General features: G+C 40.8%; 1 protein-coding gene across 1 annotated transcript; it reads right to left on the bottom strand.

The window, feature by feature from the left end:
• Window positions 1-12,796: 12,796 nt before the first annotated feature.
• Window positions 12,797-15,268, bottom strand: LOC142106772 (uncharacterized). Its single transcript, XM_075189780.1, has 3 exons — window positions 14,589-15,268; window positions 14,319-14,432; window positions 12,797-13,754 (listed from the first exon to the last, which is right to left on the bottom strand). The coding sequence occupies exons 1-2, from the start codon at window positions 15,115-15,117 to the stop codon at window positions 14,326-14,328; spliced, it is 636 nt and encodes a 211-aa protein (XP_075045881.1). The 5' UTR covers window positions 15,118-15,268; the 3' UTR covers window positions 12,797-13,754; window positions 14,319-14,325.
• Between the last annotated feature and the right edge of the window lie 4,401 nt (window positions 15,269-19,669).

Raw genomic sequence — 19,669 nt, 5'->3', positions numbered from 1 at the left:
ATGTTGTATGAAAAGCTCATAGAGAAGTCAATGGGTACGCACTATTAGTAAAATGTCATCAGCAACGCAATTTATGTACCTGGTTTATTACACTTAAACCTTGAAACTCTGGGTTAGACCTAATCGTTGTCAATATAGGTTCCAAGCCGAGAGCAAGCATTAGAGGGGACAGAGGGCATCCTTGTCATGTTCCATGGTGTTATCGTAAAATTAGAGAAGATGAATCCAGCATTTGAGACTCTTGCTGATGAGTTGGAATATAATATTGATGAAAGGATATTGACTTGAAAACTGAATTTCATATACTAGTTAATGCTTTCTGGGCCTCTAGGAATAGTAATGGGAACGAGAGGAAAATTGATGTTGTGGATAATAGAAGGTTTACGATTCTTCTTGTGTTATCAGAAGCCTCTAATTATCATGGATCGTAATGTTTCTATTGTTATATAGTTGAAATTCACTATTTCTCTCACAACTCCCAGGAACACTAATGATTAACTGTGTCATAGCTTGAAATATAGTCAGAAACATGCGAGGCATAAAAGTTGACTGATGCTCTGGCACACCTGCCAACGGTGATCATTCCCGGCAGAAAAGATACAATGAGCTTTGGAACAATGATCGTTCATTGTTGTAGCGTACTCACGAATGCGATATCGGGCCGAACGGTCGTTTATCCGATAATTGTCTGAAAACACTGTAGTGTGCACCCGGCCTTACCTGGTAGCAGCCAATTTGGATATTAATCCTATTACCTGGTGCCACCTTTAACCATGGTATCATCATCATCATTTATTTATATAGCACACATAACTCACATCAGTTCCTGCCCCATTGGAGCTTACAGTCTAAATTTCCTACAGACAGAGAGACAGAGACTAGGGTCAATTTGTTAGCAGCCAATTAACCTACCAGTATGTTTTCGGAATGTGGGAGGAACCGGAGCACCCGGAGGAAACCCACGCAAACACGGGGAGAACATACAAACACCTCACAGATAAGGCCATGGTCGGGAATCGAACTCATGACCCCAATGCTGTGAGGCAGAAGTGCTAACCACTATGCCACGCTGTTTGTACATCAATACATAACATGTTTGTGTAATAGATGAATAAAAGATAAAAAATGCAAATACTCAATTTATAGTATTGCACTAGTAAAATCAATAGATTACTAAGCAAAATTATTGTCCAAACCGTGCATTAAGGGCTCATTTAGAATCTGAAGCAAGACTGTAATCTCCAATGGGGCAGGTACTGATGTGAGTGAGTTCTCTGTACAGCGCTGCGGAATCAGTGGCGCTATATAAATAAATGGTGATGATGATGATCCATCTACATGTTGTAATTGGAGGGGATGGGGGGACAGAATTAGAGTGGAAAACAGGCTAGTCCTAGCTCAACTCTAAATCAAACTGTAAAAATAAAGCTGCCCAGTATTTGTCTGCTACATGCAGGCAGTATTTTCCCTGCAGTCAAAAAACTATTGCATTTGCACCCCTTGTATATGGATTGCCCAGATGCAATATTGTAACTTTTAGTTAAATTTGCTGTATATAAGGCCCATAGTAAGTATTTTTCCTACTTAAAAGCTTTTCTTAATTGGTAGAAGCGGCGACAGACTTTTTTTTTTAACATATTCAAATCTGAGTGTATTCCCCTTTTTCCCCTCATATTCTCCCTCCTCAGCTTTTCATACTAAATGAAGACGCCAATAAATCTAGTTGTAAAACTGCAACGGTGTCTTTGACCTCAATAAATCTAAATAAATCTATTAGCCCGGAGACAGAACTCGCAACAAGCCTTATCCTGATTATTTTCGTTTATAAAGAAGGGAAAACATATCTGCACTGTAGAGTCTTCAAATGTTGGAAAATGTGTAAACATAAATTGCCTTATATTGGGCCAATAAAACAAACCAATAAACAACTGGAGTGTGCAAACCTTCTGCATCTCCCTTTACAGAAATTCAATACTCCCCGGCTTGTCGTAAAAGCAACAAATAGCGACATGCTGTGATTTTTGCTGGAGCCTCCTCTAAATCAGTCATTCCCTCTCCCCTCTAAAATAACAAACTCAATAAAAAACCTATTGGGGAAAAAAAAACAGAAAAGAAAAAAAAATAAATTGCAAAAATGTCAGTGGAATAATATTGTGCACTGCGGGAGATTGTACTGTGGTCAAGGTCACCGACTGTACACTGGAATTGCTGGAGATCCTGGTTCATATCAAATAAGTATATATATATAGAAGCCAGTTCAATATGTAGTACAATATATGGAGGTAACAATACTTATTTTTAATACGTGCATTTTCTATGTGTTATAGAGCACCATGATGTTCTTTAATATAATGCACAAGGTGAGAGCAATCTATTCTTCTTTGTAACAATTCCTGCACCCCAGTTTTGATTTCATTGTTGCAATTAGCACAAAAGTTACATTTATGTTTTTTTGTATGAAATGGGACATGGTGAAGTGTTGTCTTCAAATATCTCAAAGTGAGACATATTAACAAAAATTTGCAAGTCAAGTCTTAAATGAGGTGCAAACACATAAAATTGTTGAAAATCTGTCTCATCGTCATCTATTTATATAGCGCCACTAATTCCGCAGCGCTGTACAGAGAACTCACTCATATCAGTCCCTGCCCCATTGGAGCTTACAGTCTAAACTACCTAACATACACACACACACACACACACAATGGTGGAGTGTGGGAGGAAACTGGAGTACCTGGAGGAAACCCACGCAAACACGGGGAGAACATACAAACTCTACACAGATAAGGCCTTTGTCGGGAATCGAACTCATGACCCCAGTGAGTGCTCCGGTTTCCTCCCACACTCCAAAAACATACTGATAGGTTAATTGACTGCGAGGTCCGGCGGGTTTGAAAAGTGGAGATGTTGCCTATAGCAACCAATCAGATTCTAGTTATCATTTATTTAGTACATTCAATTAAAAGATAACTAGAATCTGATTGGTTGCTATAGGCAACATCTCCCCTTTTCAAACCTGCCAGAAATCTCTCAGCTTGATACATTTACCCCCTGGTCTTGGATACAAAGAAAACATACTGTAGTCCAGCGAATCCCAAACTGTGCGTCGTGGCTCAATGGGGTGCCGCGGTGATCTCCTAGGGGTGCCATGGTCAGGGTCAGTGGTAAGCAAGGAGGGGGACTACTTGGCAATTATTTTGGCTTACTACAGCAACAGAGCTATGATTGTATGGTTAGGCCTCCTACCCACTGGAATTGATTACATGACTTTCACTAGTATCTTAGCACCTATTATAACGTGTCGCAGCCCTAGCTTGTTCAGCACGGGGTTAAATTCCCTATGGGATTCGGGCCTGCAAAAAACAGCCTCATGTTGAAAGCACTAGAGCTTTTTGACTGTCTAAGAAAACACACAAACACCGTGAAAATGTAGTTTATTAAATACTAGTGATTTAATGCTGTGGTTGGTAGCAGTTAGGTGGTCTATTTATTAAATGTAAATGGTATTAATTAATGTTGGGGTTGGCTGAGGGTAGGAGGACTAATTAATAAACATGGGTGTTATTGATTTAATGTCTGGGCTGGTTGTGGGGAGTGAGGCTTAGAGTGTTCACTCATTGCTCGGCTTTCCAGGAGAGAGTTGCACTTATCTATTTTCAAAACAGGGCCCCAACATTGCAGGATCCAGACTAGCAGCAACAGAGCTTAAGACACCAGCAGCAGGTAATGAAGGTTGAAAGGTAGGAGAGCCCAGCAATGTCCGACAACTATCTCGACTTTGGTCGGTCCCAATTTCGGTAGACTTTCCTGAACGGTTAGAAAGAACACACCCACATATCATCATCCACTGACAGCTTGTTGCTACCAGGAGTTGCAACGATCATTTCTGAAAGTGCAAAACTGCAGGCCTGCAGTGCCAAGTAACCCTCCTGTTAACCCCTGCGGCCAGGGCACTTCTGTAAACGCAAGTAAGTAGAACATGCAGCGCCCGTAAGATGTTGCCACACTGCCTAAGATCCCCAGCGCTGCACAAGAGATAGTAGGTATGGAGTGATTTCAATTAATAGGTTCTATCCCCATACCCGTTTGCATGCATTTTAATGCCAGCTGGTAACCAGCCTTATATGTATGCACAAAGCAGTATTTTCTCTTACTGCAGAGTAGATCATCATGGCACCATTTGTTAATATTTTTCTCAAAGTAACTCTAAATTCTGCCCTGCCTTTGCATTGTGCCAGCCTTAGATTATCCGTCAATCCTTTGGATTATCTGCACAATATTCACATTTTAAAGCACTGCATTTATTTCCACTGTATATGTTCCTGGCGATCTCTGCTCAAGCATTTGTGAAAAAAAATGAAAAAAATAAGCCCTGCTAGGCTGTGTCACCTGAAACGACCAGAAAACCAATGCTGGAAAAATAAGGATGTAAAAGCTTGTGGTTTGAGTAACATTCTGGCAGCCACACCTCTGAGCTCTCTGAACCACTTCTCCTGGCTCGGAACACTGCAGAGCATTCAGGCTACATCCTAGCAGGGATAAATGCATCCACATTGCTGCGGAGAGTTGGGAGGAGCCGCTCTTTCCACTATTTTTTCTGGTATAGGAAAACACAGGGCAACGGAGTGAAGTTAGTGCATGTTTGCCAACATTTTAAAATAGTTTCCAGAGGCACTTTGATGTTAGCAGGTGCGTGTAAGTACATTACAAGTGGTACTGCCTACAATCCCCATCTATTATATGTTTCCTGGACTTGGCTATTAATATCTTTTTTTTTGCATTTTACATACTCCTTTATATATATTCACTTGCAAAGCCCAAAGATCAAGAACATGATGTGAGAATTGCATCTAATATACAGAAGAAAATGGCATTTACAGTGCATTTGATCAATACTAAAAAAAAAAATGTAATTTACAGGGAATCTGGCATCGTTGACTCCCATAGCAAAATCTGGCGTATCATCATCATCAGCATTTATTTATATAGCGCCACTGATTCCACATCGCTATACAGAGAACTCACTCACATCAGTCCCTGCCCCATTGGCGCTTACAGTCTAAATTCCCTAACACACACACACACAGACCGAGAGAGACTAGGGTCAAATTTGTTAGCAGCCAATTAACCTACCAGTATGTTTTTGGAGTGTTGGAGGAAACCGGAGCACCCGGAGGAAACCCACGCAAACACGGGGAGAACATACAAACTCCACACAGATAAGGCCATGGTTGGGAATTGAAATCATGACCCCAGCGCTGTGAGGCAGAAGTGCTAACCACTGACCCACCATGCTGCCCACCCTTCTGCTTTGCCTCTCACTTCTGTCCCCCTTTTACCACACACCCCTGCTGCTGATTGGCTGTAAACATGAGAGGACTATAAAAATCCTTTAAAACTCTTCAATTAAAAATAATTTTGCAGAACTACAGAGCAATTCAGAAGCTAATGCAGAATTTCAAATGCACTAAGGAGATGAGTTCGGTTCATTGGGGAAGATTTCACTTTGACAACAGCCTAAATTTTGCATTGTAATGAACATTGGCACCTAAAGCTCCATTTGTTAAGGAATTTTTCATGCAACTTGAACTATGAAAGACCCTTAATGCAAATGCAAAATCCCCCTTGTCAGTTTGATTCACCTTGTGAGCCTAGGTTTCTGTCACAGCGTTTGTGGAGGAGCAGAGGTTAGAACGGGCCCAAACGAGGTAGGCTGGGTACACACTGCAGGTTTTTTAGCTGATTAAAGGGCCTATCCAGAGCCGGATTAACAATAGGGCTAAAGGGGCTACAGCCCAGGGGCCTCGGGAAGCTGGGGGGCCCGCCGACCTTTATCGGGTCTCTGACTGTCACTTCTTCAAGGAAAAAGGTAGGCAGCTAACAGCAAATGTTATGCTGTTAACTGCCTGCTGCCACTGTAGGACTTACCGCTTAATTGCTACAGGGAGTGAAACAACGGAAGGAGGTAAGTTCACAGGGGCCTCATGGGGGGGCCCTTTAGAGTATCCTTGGCCTGGGGGCCTCCCTTCCCTTAATCCGGCCCTGGGCCTATCACACGATAAACATCCGTTCTGTCCCGTATTGCATTAGTGTGTATGCTCCAACGATGAATGATTATCATTTCAAAACTCATCGAATCGTATGATTTGACTTTTATACCGTACTAAATTCTGTTCAATGTTTTAACAATGTCGTTCCAATTCTGCAGTGTGTCTGCACTCACGACCGGCAGTTTCCATAGAACTCTATGGAGTGTGCAGAGTCATCATCTTTTCAGCCGATGGTTATGACAGATGAAGAGCACAGATCTGAAGGTAAATCGTGTAAAACGTGTATAGTGTGTACACATGAATCGGCTGCTGATCGGGACTATTTTTTACCCAGTTGTTGGTAAAATCTTTAACGATATCGCGTCAAGAGAAGTTTTCTGAAGTCTGTACCCATCCTAGTTTTACCAAGCAATGCAAAAAAATTAGATTTCTTTATGTGGACTGAGATTATTGAAACAAGATAAAGGTGTAGGGTGGTTGCATTTTTAGAAGTGTAGTTTGCTACACAAATAATTGCACATATAATTTACACTCTGCACAAAACAATTACATTTGATCTGGCTTCATACTTTACTCTTTGTTAGGACACATTTTGAACCTTCCAGTTACACTTCAGCAGTGAAACTCATTTCTATGCTCACTTTATCCACTGTGATATTTACAGTTTTGCACAGTGTGCGCCTTGAGATTTTCCACCTCCCTACAAACCTAGGCACACTTTAAGCTTGCGGAGGTGTATCCGAAGAGCAGATAGTAGATGTGCACCTGGAAATGCACTGAGATGACCCATTAGTTGCAAATTAAGGCGTAGTTCAACGCAGAACCAGAGTGCTCCATAAATTAAGGCCTTTGCTGTCAACATAAAGGTGTGAATTGGTGCGACTACATTACAATGTGCTGTGAACGTTTTTGTTCTTACGTGTATTTGTTAAGGACAACAAACAAGAAGCCATATAACCCTTCACTACCTGTCCACATAATTCCAAAGTCAATAAAATCAAACTGTGAGAATACATTGATAAACTGGCAGTAACCGCTCCCTGGCATTGGGTATGATGCAGCAGATGAGGTTTACCAGCACGTCTGGTTGACTATGGCAAACAGAACACAAAAATTAAAATTACATTAGAGTCACAGGTATCCTGGAAATTAATGGAGTTAAGAGAGATGCGAGTTCTTTACAATAATTTTAGTTCATGGGGATTATTAAAGTAAAAGGTTCAAAAAGGGGGAGTCAACTTTTAGAAAATGCCCACAATGTGTTCTTTGCCTTGTATGTAGCATTATATTTTGTAATGTAACAATTACAAAATGTCACAGATTGAAGGAATATTTTCTTGCAAGCGTGCAGAGATATATATCTCTGCATCCTACAGACTATATATTCCTGCAAACATTAGGTTAATGATGTTCAGTAGTTTTCTTAGAAGTAAATCTGGCACTTTTATAGTACATTAAAGTTTTATAAATAAATAGTGATGATGATGATGATGATGTTACTGTACCATATATTTAAATATGCACTACACTACAATATATATAAATGCATTCGCTATTAAGAATTCTTGAGACATTCTGGACTGGTATGGGCAATCAATAAATCATGATCATCATAAAACAAGTTGAGATGAACATAGTAAAAATAAAAAAGAAAAAAAATGATTGAATTGGATATGTAAAAAGCAAAATAAAAATGTCATTATTATGCAAATTCAGACATGTTATTTGAGGAGGGGGATATACATACTAAAACTGGCTAAAGCAATAAATAGGAGAATTATTACCAGTCTATGACAATGCATGCGCAGCATTTAGCCAGCACAGCAAGACTCTATTTTGTAGTGTGCCAGAGGAACAGGGTAATTAAGTGGCCTGAACAAGGTCATTTAGAGGTGACGCAGGAATCAAATCGTGGCTCTTTCAGTATAAAAAGGAACCAATTATAGATTTTTTTTTTAAAAAAATGTGTTATTTCAATTTTATGTATGAGTTTGTTAAATGTGCTTTTGTGTGGAAGCAGTTGTGCAAATAATGGGAGGGGGGGGGGGGGCAGAGGAACAGGAATTCACTTAAGAACTGCACATGAGAGTCAAAATAAGCCAGTTTTGTTACACCCCTATTCAGTTTCCCTATTGACATAATCATAATATGTATATATATATATATATATATATATATATATATATATATATATATATATATATATATAGTATATCATTATTTATTATAAAATAGTGGTTGGGCCATAGCTGATCAGTAGCAAGGAGAAAAATTGCAAATCATTAGTATAGAGATTAAAAGGACCATGGGACAGAATAGGAGCGAAGGTTACTTCACGTTCACTGACAATAAAAAGAGCGATCACTGGCTCATCCACTAGTACATACATCTACATTCCAACATGTCTGTCACTGGTAGCAGGACAGGGGGCGTGGCAACGCCGTGATGGGGAAAGGCCACGCCCCCAGAGGGATGCCTGGTGCAGTAAAGTGATAGGCCGCCCACTAAATATCTCCCTTCCCCCAACATTTTCCTCCACAGGACCCCCGGGTGAGACAGCGGGTCAGGGCCCTGAAATCGGGACAGTCACGATTTACTGGCACCAGGGCTGGCCTTTGTAAATGTGGACCCTGTGTGAAATACTTTGCAAGGGCCCCATTATTCCACTGGAGGGGGCATAGCTATTACCATAGGGGGTGTGGCTATACTCAAAGAAGGGCATGGCTAGTGGCACCCCAAAAAAGCCAGCCATGGATAAAGCGATGTGGCACATTTAAATAATTTCTTAAATGTAGAAATAGACATGAATTTTACATATAATTTAATAGAAATGGCCATCACGGTTGCTAAGTGGTTAGCACTTCTGCCTTACAGCGCTGAGGTCATGAGTTAAATTCCCAACCATGACCTTATCTGTGTGGAGTTTTTATGTTCTCCCTGTGTTTGCGTGGGTTTCCTCCGGGTGCTCCGATTTCCTCCCACACTCCAAAAAACATACTAGTAGGTTAATTGGCTGCTATCAAAACTCTTAGTCTCTCTCTCTCCCTGTCTGTGTGTGTGTATGTTAGGAAATTTAGACTGTAAGCTCCAATGGGGCAGGGACTGATGTGAATGAGTTCTCTGTACAGCGCTGCGGAGTCAGTGGCGTTATATAAATAAATGATGATGATGATGATCATTTTACAGAATTACATTGAAAAGCAGAAAAAGTGGAATAAATAATTTTACAAGTACCTGATGTGTAAGTGCAAAAACAGTTATTAGATACAACACTACCACAAATAAATTTTCGGTAAGGCCTGCTGCTTTGCTGCTTTTCTTGTTGTATAACAGATAAACTGAGAATGTATTTATCATCATTAATTTATATAGCGCCACTAATTCCGCAGCGCTGTAGAGAGAACTCATTCACATCAGTCCCTGTCCCATTGGGGCTTACAATCTAAAATCCCTAACACACACACAGAGACTAGGGTCAATTTGCTAGCAGCCAATTAACCTAGTATGATTTTGGAGTGTGGGAGGAAACCGGAGCACCTGGAGGAAACCCACGCAAACAAGGGGGAGAACATACAAACTCCACACAGATTAGGCTAATGATCAGGAATTTAACTCATGACCCCAGCGCTGAAGTAGAAGTGCTAACCACTGAGCCACCGTGCTTCCCTATTTACCTGAAATATGCAATCTAATCTCACCCCTGTTCTCCTCCCCCTTCCAGTGTTATCCTTTACTTTTCCTCCTAACTCACGCATGTCCATCAGAAAGCAGCGGCTCCTCTGTACAGTCATTACGTCACGTCCGCGACGTTTAAAGTAAGAGAACAAAAAAGCTTTATTCATCATTAACACCGCAGGTGGTACCCCGTAACAGATGGGGCCAGAGCTGTTAGAAGTCGGCATTGACAGCCACAATATCATATTGGATACAGAGTACGGTGACTAGCTTTGTTGCTGGTAGTGCTAGAGCATTGAGTTCAACTTTGACCAGTTTGGTAAATGCATTGAGCTTGTACGTTCTCCTTGTGTGTATGCGAGTTTCCTTCAGGTACTTTGGTTTCCTTCCACGGTCCAGATACCATACTGGTAGTAAGCAGAACTAGGTGATGAAAAGCCAAGGTGAAGATCTCCTTACCTCCACAGCAAAAAATACACAGATAGATAATTGTACCTTTTTAAACGACAATTCAGCTCTCAACCCCTATTACTCAGAGACACACACTTCGGTCTATCAACAGATCTAGTTCACTCTACTTCTGCTCCGGTTGCTCCGCGGATCTGCCTCCGCGCTGTGACCATGACAGGCTCTCGTGGAGTCAGACCAAACCATATGTGGGGGGAGTTTTTCAGAGCAGATTTGTGCCTGTGATTTGTTTAGTGGCGCTATATAAATAAATGATGATGATGACTGCACTGAAACTGATCTACGTAAAGAGCTGTACCGTTTAGAAAATCCCTTTTCAAGAAAAGAAGTCCCCTTATAGCAAATCGTGAGATCTGCTCCAGGGATCCTCTATCTGAAGCCAGGTGATACAGTTTCTGCCCATAATTTCTCTGCCACACCCCCAAATTACAAAGTTCTCCATGGATCCAAACCCCTCTGTACCAGGGAACAGAACAATGGGGCCTTTCCTGGTCCACTGATGAGTACTAGAATCCATCCATCCATCGATCTGCAACAGAACGCTATGGACAAGCCTCCACGAATAGAAGAGAGTCCCCCAGGACCATAAACTGCAATCTGAACTGGCTATTGGGTTTAGGTAACAGGTCGAGCTCCTGGAGAAAGTAGAGTGGACATTACTTATTCAGCAGTTGTCCAAAACAGGACAACTACTGTAACACCGCATTGACACATTTTAGAGTTAAATGTGGAGGTGACTTTGGTTATTTCCAGTTAAAGGCTGACTTTTTAATATGTTTATCACATCCTATGCTAGATGGCATGGTACATAATGGTATGTGTGAAATTAAGAGATATATTTCTATGCACCATAAAATTAAGCACGTATATTAATACCATGAAAAGCGGCTGAGGATGCATAAAGAAAACGTGACCAAGCTCAATCATTACTAAAATCCCCAGTGAATTTATCGCTCCCACGCTCACTATTAGATGCTTATCGCTTACAGATTGCAGGTCCAAAGCTACATATCAGTTCTTTACAAAGCCCTTAGCCCCGAGCCGAAAAACTGAACAGCAGTGCAAGATTGCGTGGGGGATGGAAATTTAGGTGTGATTGGTTGAGGGATAAGAAGCAGGTTCCAAAAAATGATAGACAATAGCTGCCACAGGCAACCAGCTGTCTCTGATGGATTTGTTTTTTCACAAAACTAGACATAATGTATGCACCCCCCCTTCCCCTCCTCAACCTATTTAAATGCTGCCAAAAAGGAATGGATGCCCATATGTGGATTTAGCGAATGGGTTAAAAGAAAGACAAAGCCCTTTAAAAAGAGCCAAGTTATGATTCAGCTACAATAAATGTTTACAAACAATGGTACCATATCATGTGTGTTGATAAGCTCTTAGACAAAACAGAGAAACACACACACACATACTATATATATATATATATATAGTATCACACAAACACACATCGAAAAAGCACAGTAAATACTTTAGAAATCACGCACCCATGTTTGCTAACATCCCACTAAACTATAGCAATGACCAATGTTCTACGCTCAAAATAAGAGTATATGGGCCTGATTCATTAAGGAAAGTAAAGCAAAAAAAAAATAATTGAGTAACTTTTAACCTTGGCAAAAAACATGTTCCATTGTTGGGGAAGGTAAATTTAAAATGTGAGTACAGACTTATAATTGGGCTAGAGCATGTACTAGATCAACCTTAAATTTCAATATACACCTAAGCTATCAAGTATTTGTGCGCTACATGAAAAAGCAGCCAGTATTTAACTTATGTGAAAAATAATAAACTAATATGCACCCCTCGCATTGTAACATGGATTTATCCTGGTGAAAAATTACCCAGTTTTTTGCCTTACTTTCGTTAATGAATCAGGCCGTATAGATTTCCTTGCAAAGTTTTTTTTTTTACTGTAAGCGTGGTAAGTTATCTGTGCGAAAAGAGCCACTCTTCCCGGTAATACCTGACATACAATTATTGCCAGAACTGAACGCTATACCTACAACAGGTTCTGTTGACAGGAGGTATTACACCAGCAAGACATTTAGGCTGCTCCCCAATTCTCCCTTTTTGTTTGCAATGCTTTTGTGTAGGACCTGAGAAGGCATCAACCAGCATTAAGTTTTAATAGTACACATTTTCTTCCAGCTATGTAGTAATATATACACTTTACTGTACCACAGTAGATTGAAAACCAAAATGTTGCACATCGCGGACAAGACGCAAGAAACCCTCTGTAATAGGCAATACCGTAGAGCCACATATATTTGTTGGCATTAGACAGTCACTAGAGTTGTGGTTAATCACTGGCATGATCATCATTTATTTATATAGCGCCACTGATTCCGCAGCGCTGTACAGAGAACTCATTCACATCAGTCATGGTGACATTATACCCTTCATCTAGCAAGGAGTGGTAATTTAACTTGGAAATGACAAAGTTCGAAACAGGAAATAAGAAACTTTAGATGTAGGGAATCGAAACCTCAAAAGTCCACAAACCCTTTTTATATTAATATAAAATAGGACATCTTAAGTGCTGCCCTCCCACTAGCATAGGCTTACCCATTAAAAAATAATTGCCAAAAACAAAATGCAGGTATAAAAGTCATATTTTACTTTCTTTTGCCTTTATAGCAATATTCTGTACATTTTTTATTATTTTTTGCAAAAAAGTTTTTTAAACAAAATAAAACATAGAAAACTGTACATGCATAGTTACTGGACAGATAAACTTTTATCTCTCCAAAAGGAGACATACGTATAACCTTTATAACCATTTTCTAGCCAGTATTATGGCTTAACATTGGAGTACTTCCAACATGTTATATAAATATATAACTTATTTGTATGCTTTGTTATGTTACATAGTTGCTGTACATAAAAGGTGGTATATATATATCAAAATATATATAAAACAGTGCAAAGAAAATAAAAACCAAAAAAACATGATTATACAAACAAATGCTACATAGAACGTTGTACATGTCTATTGGTTTTGCATAAGCTACAGCAGGGGGGCTGGCATCTCTTAGCGGTCCCTGTGTTGCTGAACTACAACTCCCAGCGTCCACCGGATTAGGCTTGTGGGAATTGTAGTTTGGCAGAACCTGGAAAGCTGAAGATTGCAAAACTCCCAAGCTGGTTTCAGATAGTTGGTAGATAAGATACATTCACAGCACTAACACAGACCACCCGCCAGCACGGCTTTCTCCAACAGCAAGAATAAGCTGGGGTTTTTTTTGGAATGAAACAGCCAACACGGACATCAACATCCAAGTGTGCAGAGAAGATCAGAGTGCCAGTAATGCTAGGTAGTCCTTGAACCACTGCAGAATCTGACAAGTCCACATGCCAGGTTGCACCAGCTTCTCCAAAAACATAGAGCGGTGGAATCTCAGCTTTTTCTTCAATAAAAAAATACAAAAAAAGACTCTGCAGCCCAGGAAATGTATTTCTGTCTCCCTCTCCCTCCACTCTTAATCTGGTCAAGGATATGGAGAGGGAAGCTTGTGGTTTTCAGGTCTCTGTTTTTTTTTTTATTTAGAAGACCTAAAAATGCACCAAGAAAAGAAATAGGTTATTATACAATGCTGCTTTGCAAAAGTCAGACAGTGAGCAGAGCTATAGGCTTTAGAGATTGGTGTTCAGTGCAGCTTGTCCTCCCTCCCCCCTCTTCCATAACTCTCACCCATTAGCAGACCCTGCCCTTGTTTATCTTCTGAGCAGTCTCTCTCCAGATCTGGCTCCCTTCCCCCCACCTTCTTTTCCCTTCTTGTAACCCCCTTTCCCGCCAGTACAGCTTGTTTTGCAACTTCATTTTTTTTTTTAAAAAAAAGAACTTTCCAAGGAGGAGCTAAGAAGATTGAGTAACACTGCGTGGAAAAAAACCCTATCATGTGTAGAGTCACCAACTCCCACTTTCTACAACCAAAACAAGCTCTGGAAGACAACTCTGCAGATTTGAGAATAGCATTTAACGTGACACCCCCCCCCCCTTCCTCCTCCCATCTGCCCTAGCCAGCTAGTAATTTAGGATACTTTTTATTATTATTAATAGCCAGATCATGAATCTTATTGCCATAGTCCTCACCCCACCCAGTAGAGAGTACTCACCAATATCTCATCGAATTTTCTTTCTCGGGGTTTGCTCCAAAGTGCAATAAGGGTGGGCAACTTTTAGGGTCTCAGTTTTGGCAGCTTGTATCCTTTTTCTCTTGGGGAAGTAATCTAAAATAAATAAAAAAGTGACGGATTAGATGAGTATATTACTTCTACATTATGACATTACACTTGTCAATCTCTGCCAGTAACTACACGAACGTAAAATGCAAAGCTAGAGCGTAAAATGTGCAGATCCCGTTATTTATTAATGAGTGATCTTACCGGTTATGGCAGTGCTGATCTCTCGCTTCCTAAGCAGGAAAGTTGAGTGTGATGAGGATTTACTTGGCCCTTTAACTCCTTGGCACCGCTTAACTGTTTTGTCTGCGTTCTCTTTTGCGCACTCCGGGTTTTCCTGCGTGCGCACAGCCTCTGCCGGTGCATCCTCCCTGATGTCTGTTGGCACAGGGAGCATAGTGCTTAATGGGGTCTGCTGTTGCTGCTTGGGCACTGGGGTAGCAATAGCAGGGCACAGTCTGCTTTCCCTGTAGAAGTTTGGGGTCTCCTTGCTCTCCAAAGGCTCCCAGCAGAAGGTCCCCTTCAGTGGGGTGCCAGCTTCAAAATCAAAATTCCAACGTTGACAGTCAGATGCTTGAATCTCTTTCAGTTGCCTCTTGAGCTCCGATCTCAGCTCGTCATGGTCGATGGGGCCAAATAAACTTCTACATACTCCCCTTGCACTGGCACTCAAACTCCCCCTGGGCAGCGTTGGCACACTCTCCTCTTGCAGTGCAACGTTGAAAGTAGCCATGGCTGTTGTTGATTGTTTACCCAAGTATTAAACACTAGCTATAAGGGTGGCTGATTCCTTTCTGGATATGTCTGGGCAGGATTTAGGAAGCTTATATAGAAAGGGAGCAGGAGTGGAGATGGAGAAGGGAAAAAAAAAAACCTAACAACAAGGAGGAGACACCAAAAAATAGAGGAGGGGATTCAGGTTAACTAGAGAAAAACAGCGTGACGTGCAGTAATACAAGATTTGGGGAGGGCTTGTGGTTCTGGCAAAACCCTCCTTCCTTTACCTTCGAGGTGGGGTTTCAGATCAGGTTAGAAAAAAAAGCCCCTTCCCAAATGCCAGCTCTACTCCCCATTCAGTACACACAAAGGGGAGGGGTCTCCAACCTAAGGGATGTAACGTTATTTTTTGGGCTGGTGTGGAGAGGGGAGGGGGGACAGCAGTAACATTGACTTGACTTATAAACTGTAACTGATATTTTTCTCTTTTCAGCGGAGTTTTTTTTTTCTTTGTGCTCCCTCCTGCCCTGCATTATTCCATTTTCCTGCTTGTATCCCAGAGGGCATCATATTATATCCCCCCTAGGATTACATTCTATTTAACCCATTCAGCTGCAGAGCTAAATAAAGAAGTATATTATCCCTGCAAGTAAGCGGCACAGACAATTAAAAAGAAAAACAAAAAAAGACAAAGCAGATGGTGTTCACCCCTAGACGATTATCTGCACCAAAGAAAAACCCAAAACCTTAGACATATATTGTATCCAAAGCACAATCAGGTATCTGCTTCAAGCATTTGAATTTATCCACCTGCAGGCAACGCAGTTTTGAAGGATTTGTATTTCCTAAGTGTCCATGGTGTAATTTGCTGCAGTAGAGCATTCAGTCCTGACTGACAGAACAAGCCAGGTCTGGCAGCTGTCTGGTGTGTATTTTTGCATTGTATACGAATTACGGTGCATTGAAGAGATTTTTGTTTTGTTTTGTTTCCAGCCTCCCTAGTAAAAGACATAGGGGCCAATGAAATAATTCCATTATCTCCCCCTATGTTCCTTATTTCCTCTCCCAACTATCGTTAGTTTCAGCCAGCTGCTGATGGGAGCATCAGTAAGTTGCTAATCGATGAAAAGCAATTATTTCACCAGTTATGCACATGGTGCCTCGTTTACCCAGATCATTAAATGCTAAGGATCGATATTGATAATTGGAAATATGTCAGACCCCTTGTTTGGTTATTGAAAAGCCATCGTTTATGCCCTAGTGGTGGTTGAACTACATTGGCAGTGATGTGTGACCGGCGGAGATGTCTGGGTTGGTTGATGGGTGGGGGGGAGGAGGGTGATGCCCAATTTTAAAGGATGCAGCACGCATCAGAGGATCCTTGAAATGGGCATCACCTCCCAACCCAATTTACATTAAAAGTGAGTATTTTCCAAAAGTGACGCTATTTAATATCTGTTTGAACATCAGAGAAGGTTAATTCCTACATTTATTACAAATGCAGTAGTGGTTTGTTTGCAAAGACGACAAGGGGTGCTTTTATCATTAATTACAAATCGTGATGCCGATCTTTTTGGAACCACACATGCCAATCATGGGAAATACTAGCCATTGCCTATTAAAAATGAGGTTCTGCAGCAGCCATGTCTGTGTTTAGGCTTTTACAGTCTGCTTGTGCGTTGGGATTAAACTATTTTTGCATACGTTTCATTTACTCACTTATTTGCACACTACGAAATAATCCCATCTAATTCACCTGCAATCCTTCTAATAACTACTACTGTAGCTGTATCCATATAGGTACATAGCATCACAGTACATCACAACAATACTCCAGTGCTCTAGTAATGGTTAATTATGGCAGTAAACACAGTTTAACAATTGAATACATTGTGACCTTTTTGGATATCTAAGGTCCCTTATTATATATTTTCCCAGCTATGTAGCTAATGAAGGTTATCTCCCAGCGGTGGCTCTGAGTTATCATGGCCAATACTGTACATTTACAGGCTTCCCTGTCTGGGTGGAGGCTGGGGTGTAATTGGAAGCCTACAGCACCAGCACGTTCCTCGCAGCTCAGTGCGTGTGGACGAGGAGGAGAGCAGAACATAAAGCGGGTTTAATGAGCTGGAAAGAGGATATCTTGCTAAGCAGTGGAATAGAAAGGACTGAAAGGGCGCATTTGGCCATATTAACCATAGCTCTACTCTCTGTGACTCATACAGAAATTAAAACAGAGGGATATAAGGGAAGGCTCCAACCCAGTTCCCCTGTAATTTAGTGGGATTTTTATTGAGCCATCATGATTATTCCTTAAAAATGTTGGTAGACATAAGCCTAAAAGATCTCCAAATCCCAGATTTTGCCTTCAACCTTTCACCTCTGACAAAGAGGTTGACAGGCCAGGGGTGCACATGACATGCAATGAACATTTAACCCCCGGGGGTTTTGGATGCTTTTTGGGTTGCTGCATATGGCAGATGGGAAGGAAACAATGCAGGATTTGGGTGACCCTCTGACACCCACTAACCCACAATCAATTGTCTATGCTGGAGATGACCCGATGGTCAATTCGTGTGTGTGACAGGTCCAATACAACTTACTTATAGTTTACAGCCTTAGAGCTCTGTGCTTTTATATTAAGGTACCTCAGGTTTGTTTGTTGAATGTTCATTGCTCTTTGTTTTCTTGTTTGTATGTTTCTTTATGTTCACCGTTGTTTGTAATTTGTTTCAGTAATAATACCTGATTAATAAAAATCAAAACAGTGACTTAAAAAGGAAAACTTGTGTATAGAAAGGAAATACGCACCACTTACTTAAATTATTACAGATATTATTGGGCTGTAAAAGGGCAAAAATGGTGGAAATGTAGTGTTGAACAGAGGGGCTTAAATACAAATTCCAGAATTATTAATCCATGTCAGATCTAGCAAACCATTATTCTTCTGTTGGGGCAGTGCTACCATTTCCAGCCTCAGGTAGGGCACACTGGGATTTGTAGTTCTACAGTAGCTGGAGTACCACAGATTGCTTACTATTAAGAGTGTATTCATTCCACGGCACATACTCATAGCACAACCCTGCTTAGTAATTGGTGCTTCCATCAGTATCAATTAGTGTATTATAATGAATATAGTACTATACATTGTAGAGTGGAAGCTTTTTCATATTAATGGGTCTGTATCACTGGTTGATAGTCAGCAGTAGTGAGAATAACTTTGTATTGCTGCATATAGGGCAGCACAGTGGCTAAGTGGTTAGCACTTCTGCCTTACAGTACTGGGGTCATGAGTTCAACTCACGACCTTGCGTGGGTTTTCTCCGGGTGCTCGGGTTTCCTCCCATACTCCAAAAACATACTGGTAGGTTAATTGGCTCGTGACAAATTGACCCTAGTCTGTGTGTGTGTGTGTGTGTGTGTGTGTGTCTGTGTGTGTGTTAGGGAATTTAGACTGTAAGCCCCAATGGGGCAGGGACTGATGTGAGTGATTTCTTTGCACAGCACTGCGGAATTAGTGGCGCTGTATAAATAAATGGTGATGATGATATCGGAGGGATACCAAATGTTCTATCGGTGGAATTTACAAGCCAGGGCTCATTGACGAGCCCTGGGGATCTCACCCTCCTAAACTGTCTAAAAATGCCTTCACCTGCAGACTCAGACCCCTGTGTGGCTAAAGCGCATGGATGAGGAGAAACTTCTACGTTGGCGATGGCGTGCCGTGGACTCCATTACAAAGATAAGCTCAGTGCAGCTTAGTAAATAGACCCCAAGGTCTTGACTGTTTGACTGCTAATATACTTGTCTCCCAAACTGGAAATTATGTTGTTCAATACAAAATAATCCATGGTGTGAAGTCCCATCCCGTGAGAAAATATTGTTGTGAAGACTTAATAGGAGTTACCATCATCATAGGTACTGATTTTGAATTAGGAGCAAAGAAAAGGACCAAACTTGCACCTGGGCAAAAAAACCATGTTGCATTGGAGTGGGAGGTAAATTTAAAATGTGGGGACAGATTTATAATTGGGGTAGGACATGTCCTAGATCAACTTTAATTTCAGTGTAAAAATAAAGTTATCAAGTATTTCTGTGCTACATAAAAAAAGCCAGTATTTTTCTTGTGTGCAAAAAGTAAGTTAATTTGTACCCCTTGCATTGTAAAATGGTTTGTCCAGGTGCAAATTTGCTCCTTTGCTTTGCTACAAACTCAAAATCAGGCCCCAGATATTCAGAGCCTAGTGGGCTTCTGCAAAATCTTTATTTATTTATTACATTTTTTAATGTATAAATAGTGCCAGAACTGGACAACTAGTTTTAATAAGGACTATATCTGATTTGTTTTCACTTTGGTAAAACTACAGCAATATAAGTATCAACTGGAATTTACTGAAAGAAAAGTAAATATATCACATCATACTGTCCTATGGCTGAAGGCAAATCATAACATCCAGTAACTGGAGAACAACTATAAACAGATACTTTTATTGCATTATGCTGTATGTCTCGCTGGGAATTTTTTCTTGCTTGTTTTTGTACACTTCCTTATACAGCCAGGATTTCTA

This window comes from Mixophyes fleayi, chromosome 11 (genome assembly GCF_038048845.1).
Source record: "Mixophyes fleayi isolate aMixFle1 chromosome 11, aMixFle1.hap1, whole genome shotgun sequence".
NCBI lineage: Eukaryota > Metazoa > Chordata > Amphibia > Anura > Limnodynastidae > Mixophyes > Mixophyes fleayi.
The sequence above is the reverse complement of the archived record's forward strand: the minus strand, read 5'-3'. Positions and strand labels throughout refer to the sequence as shown.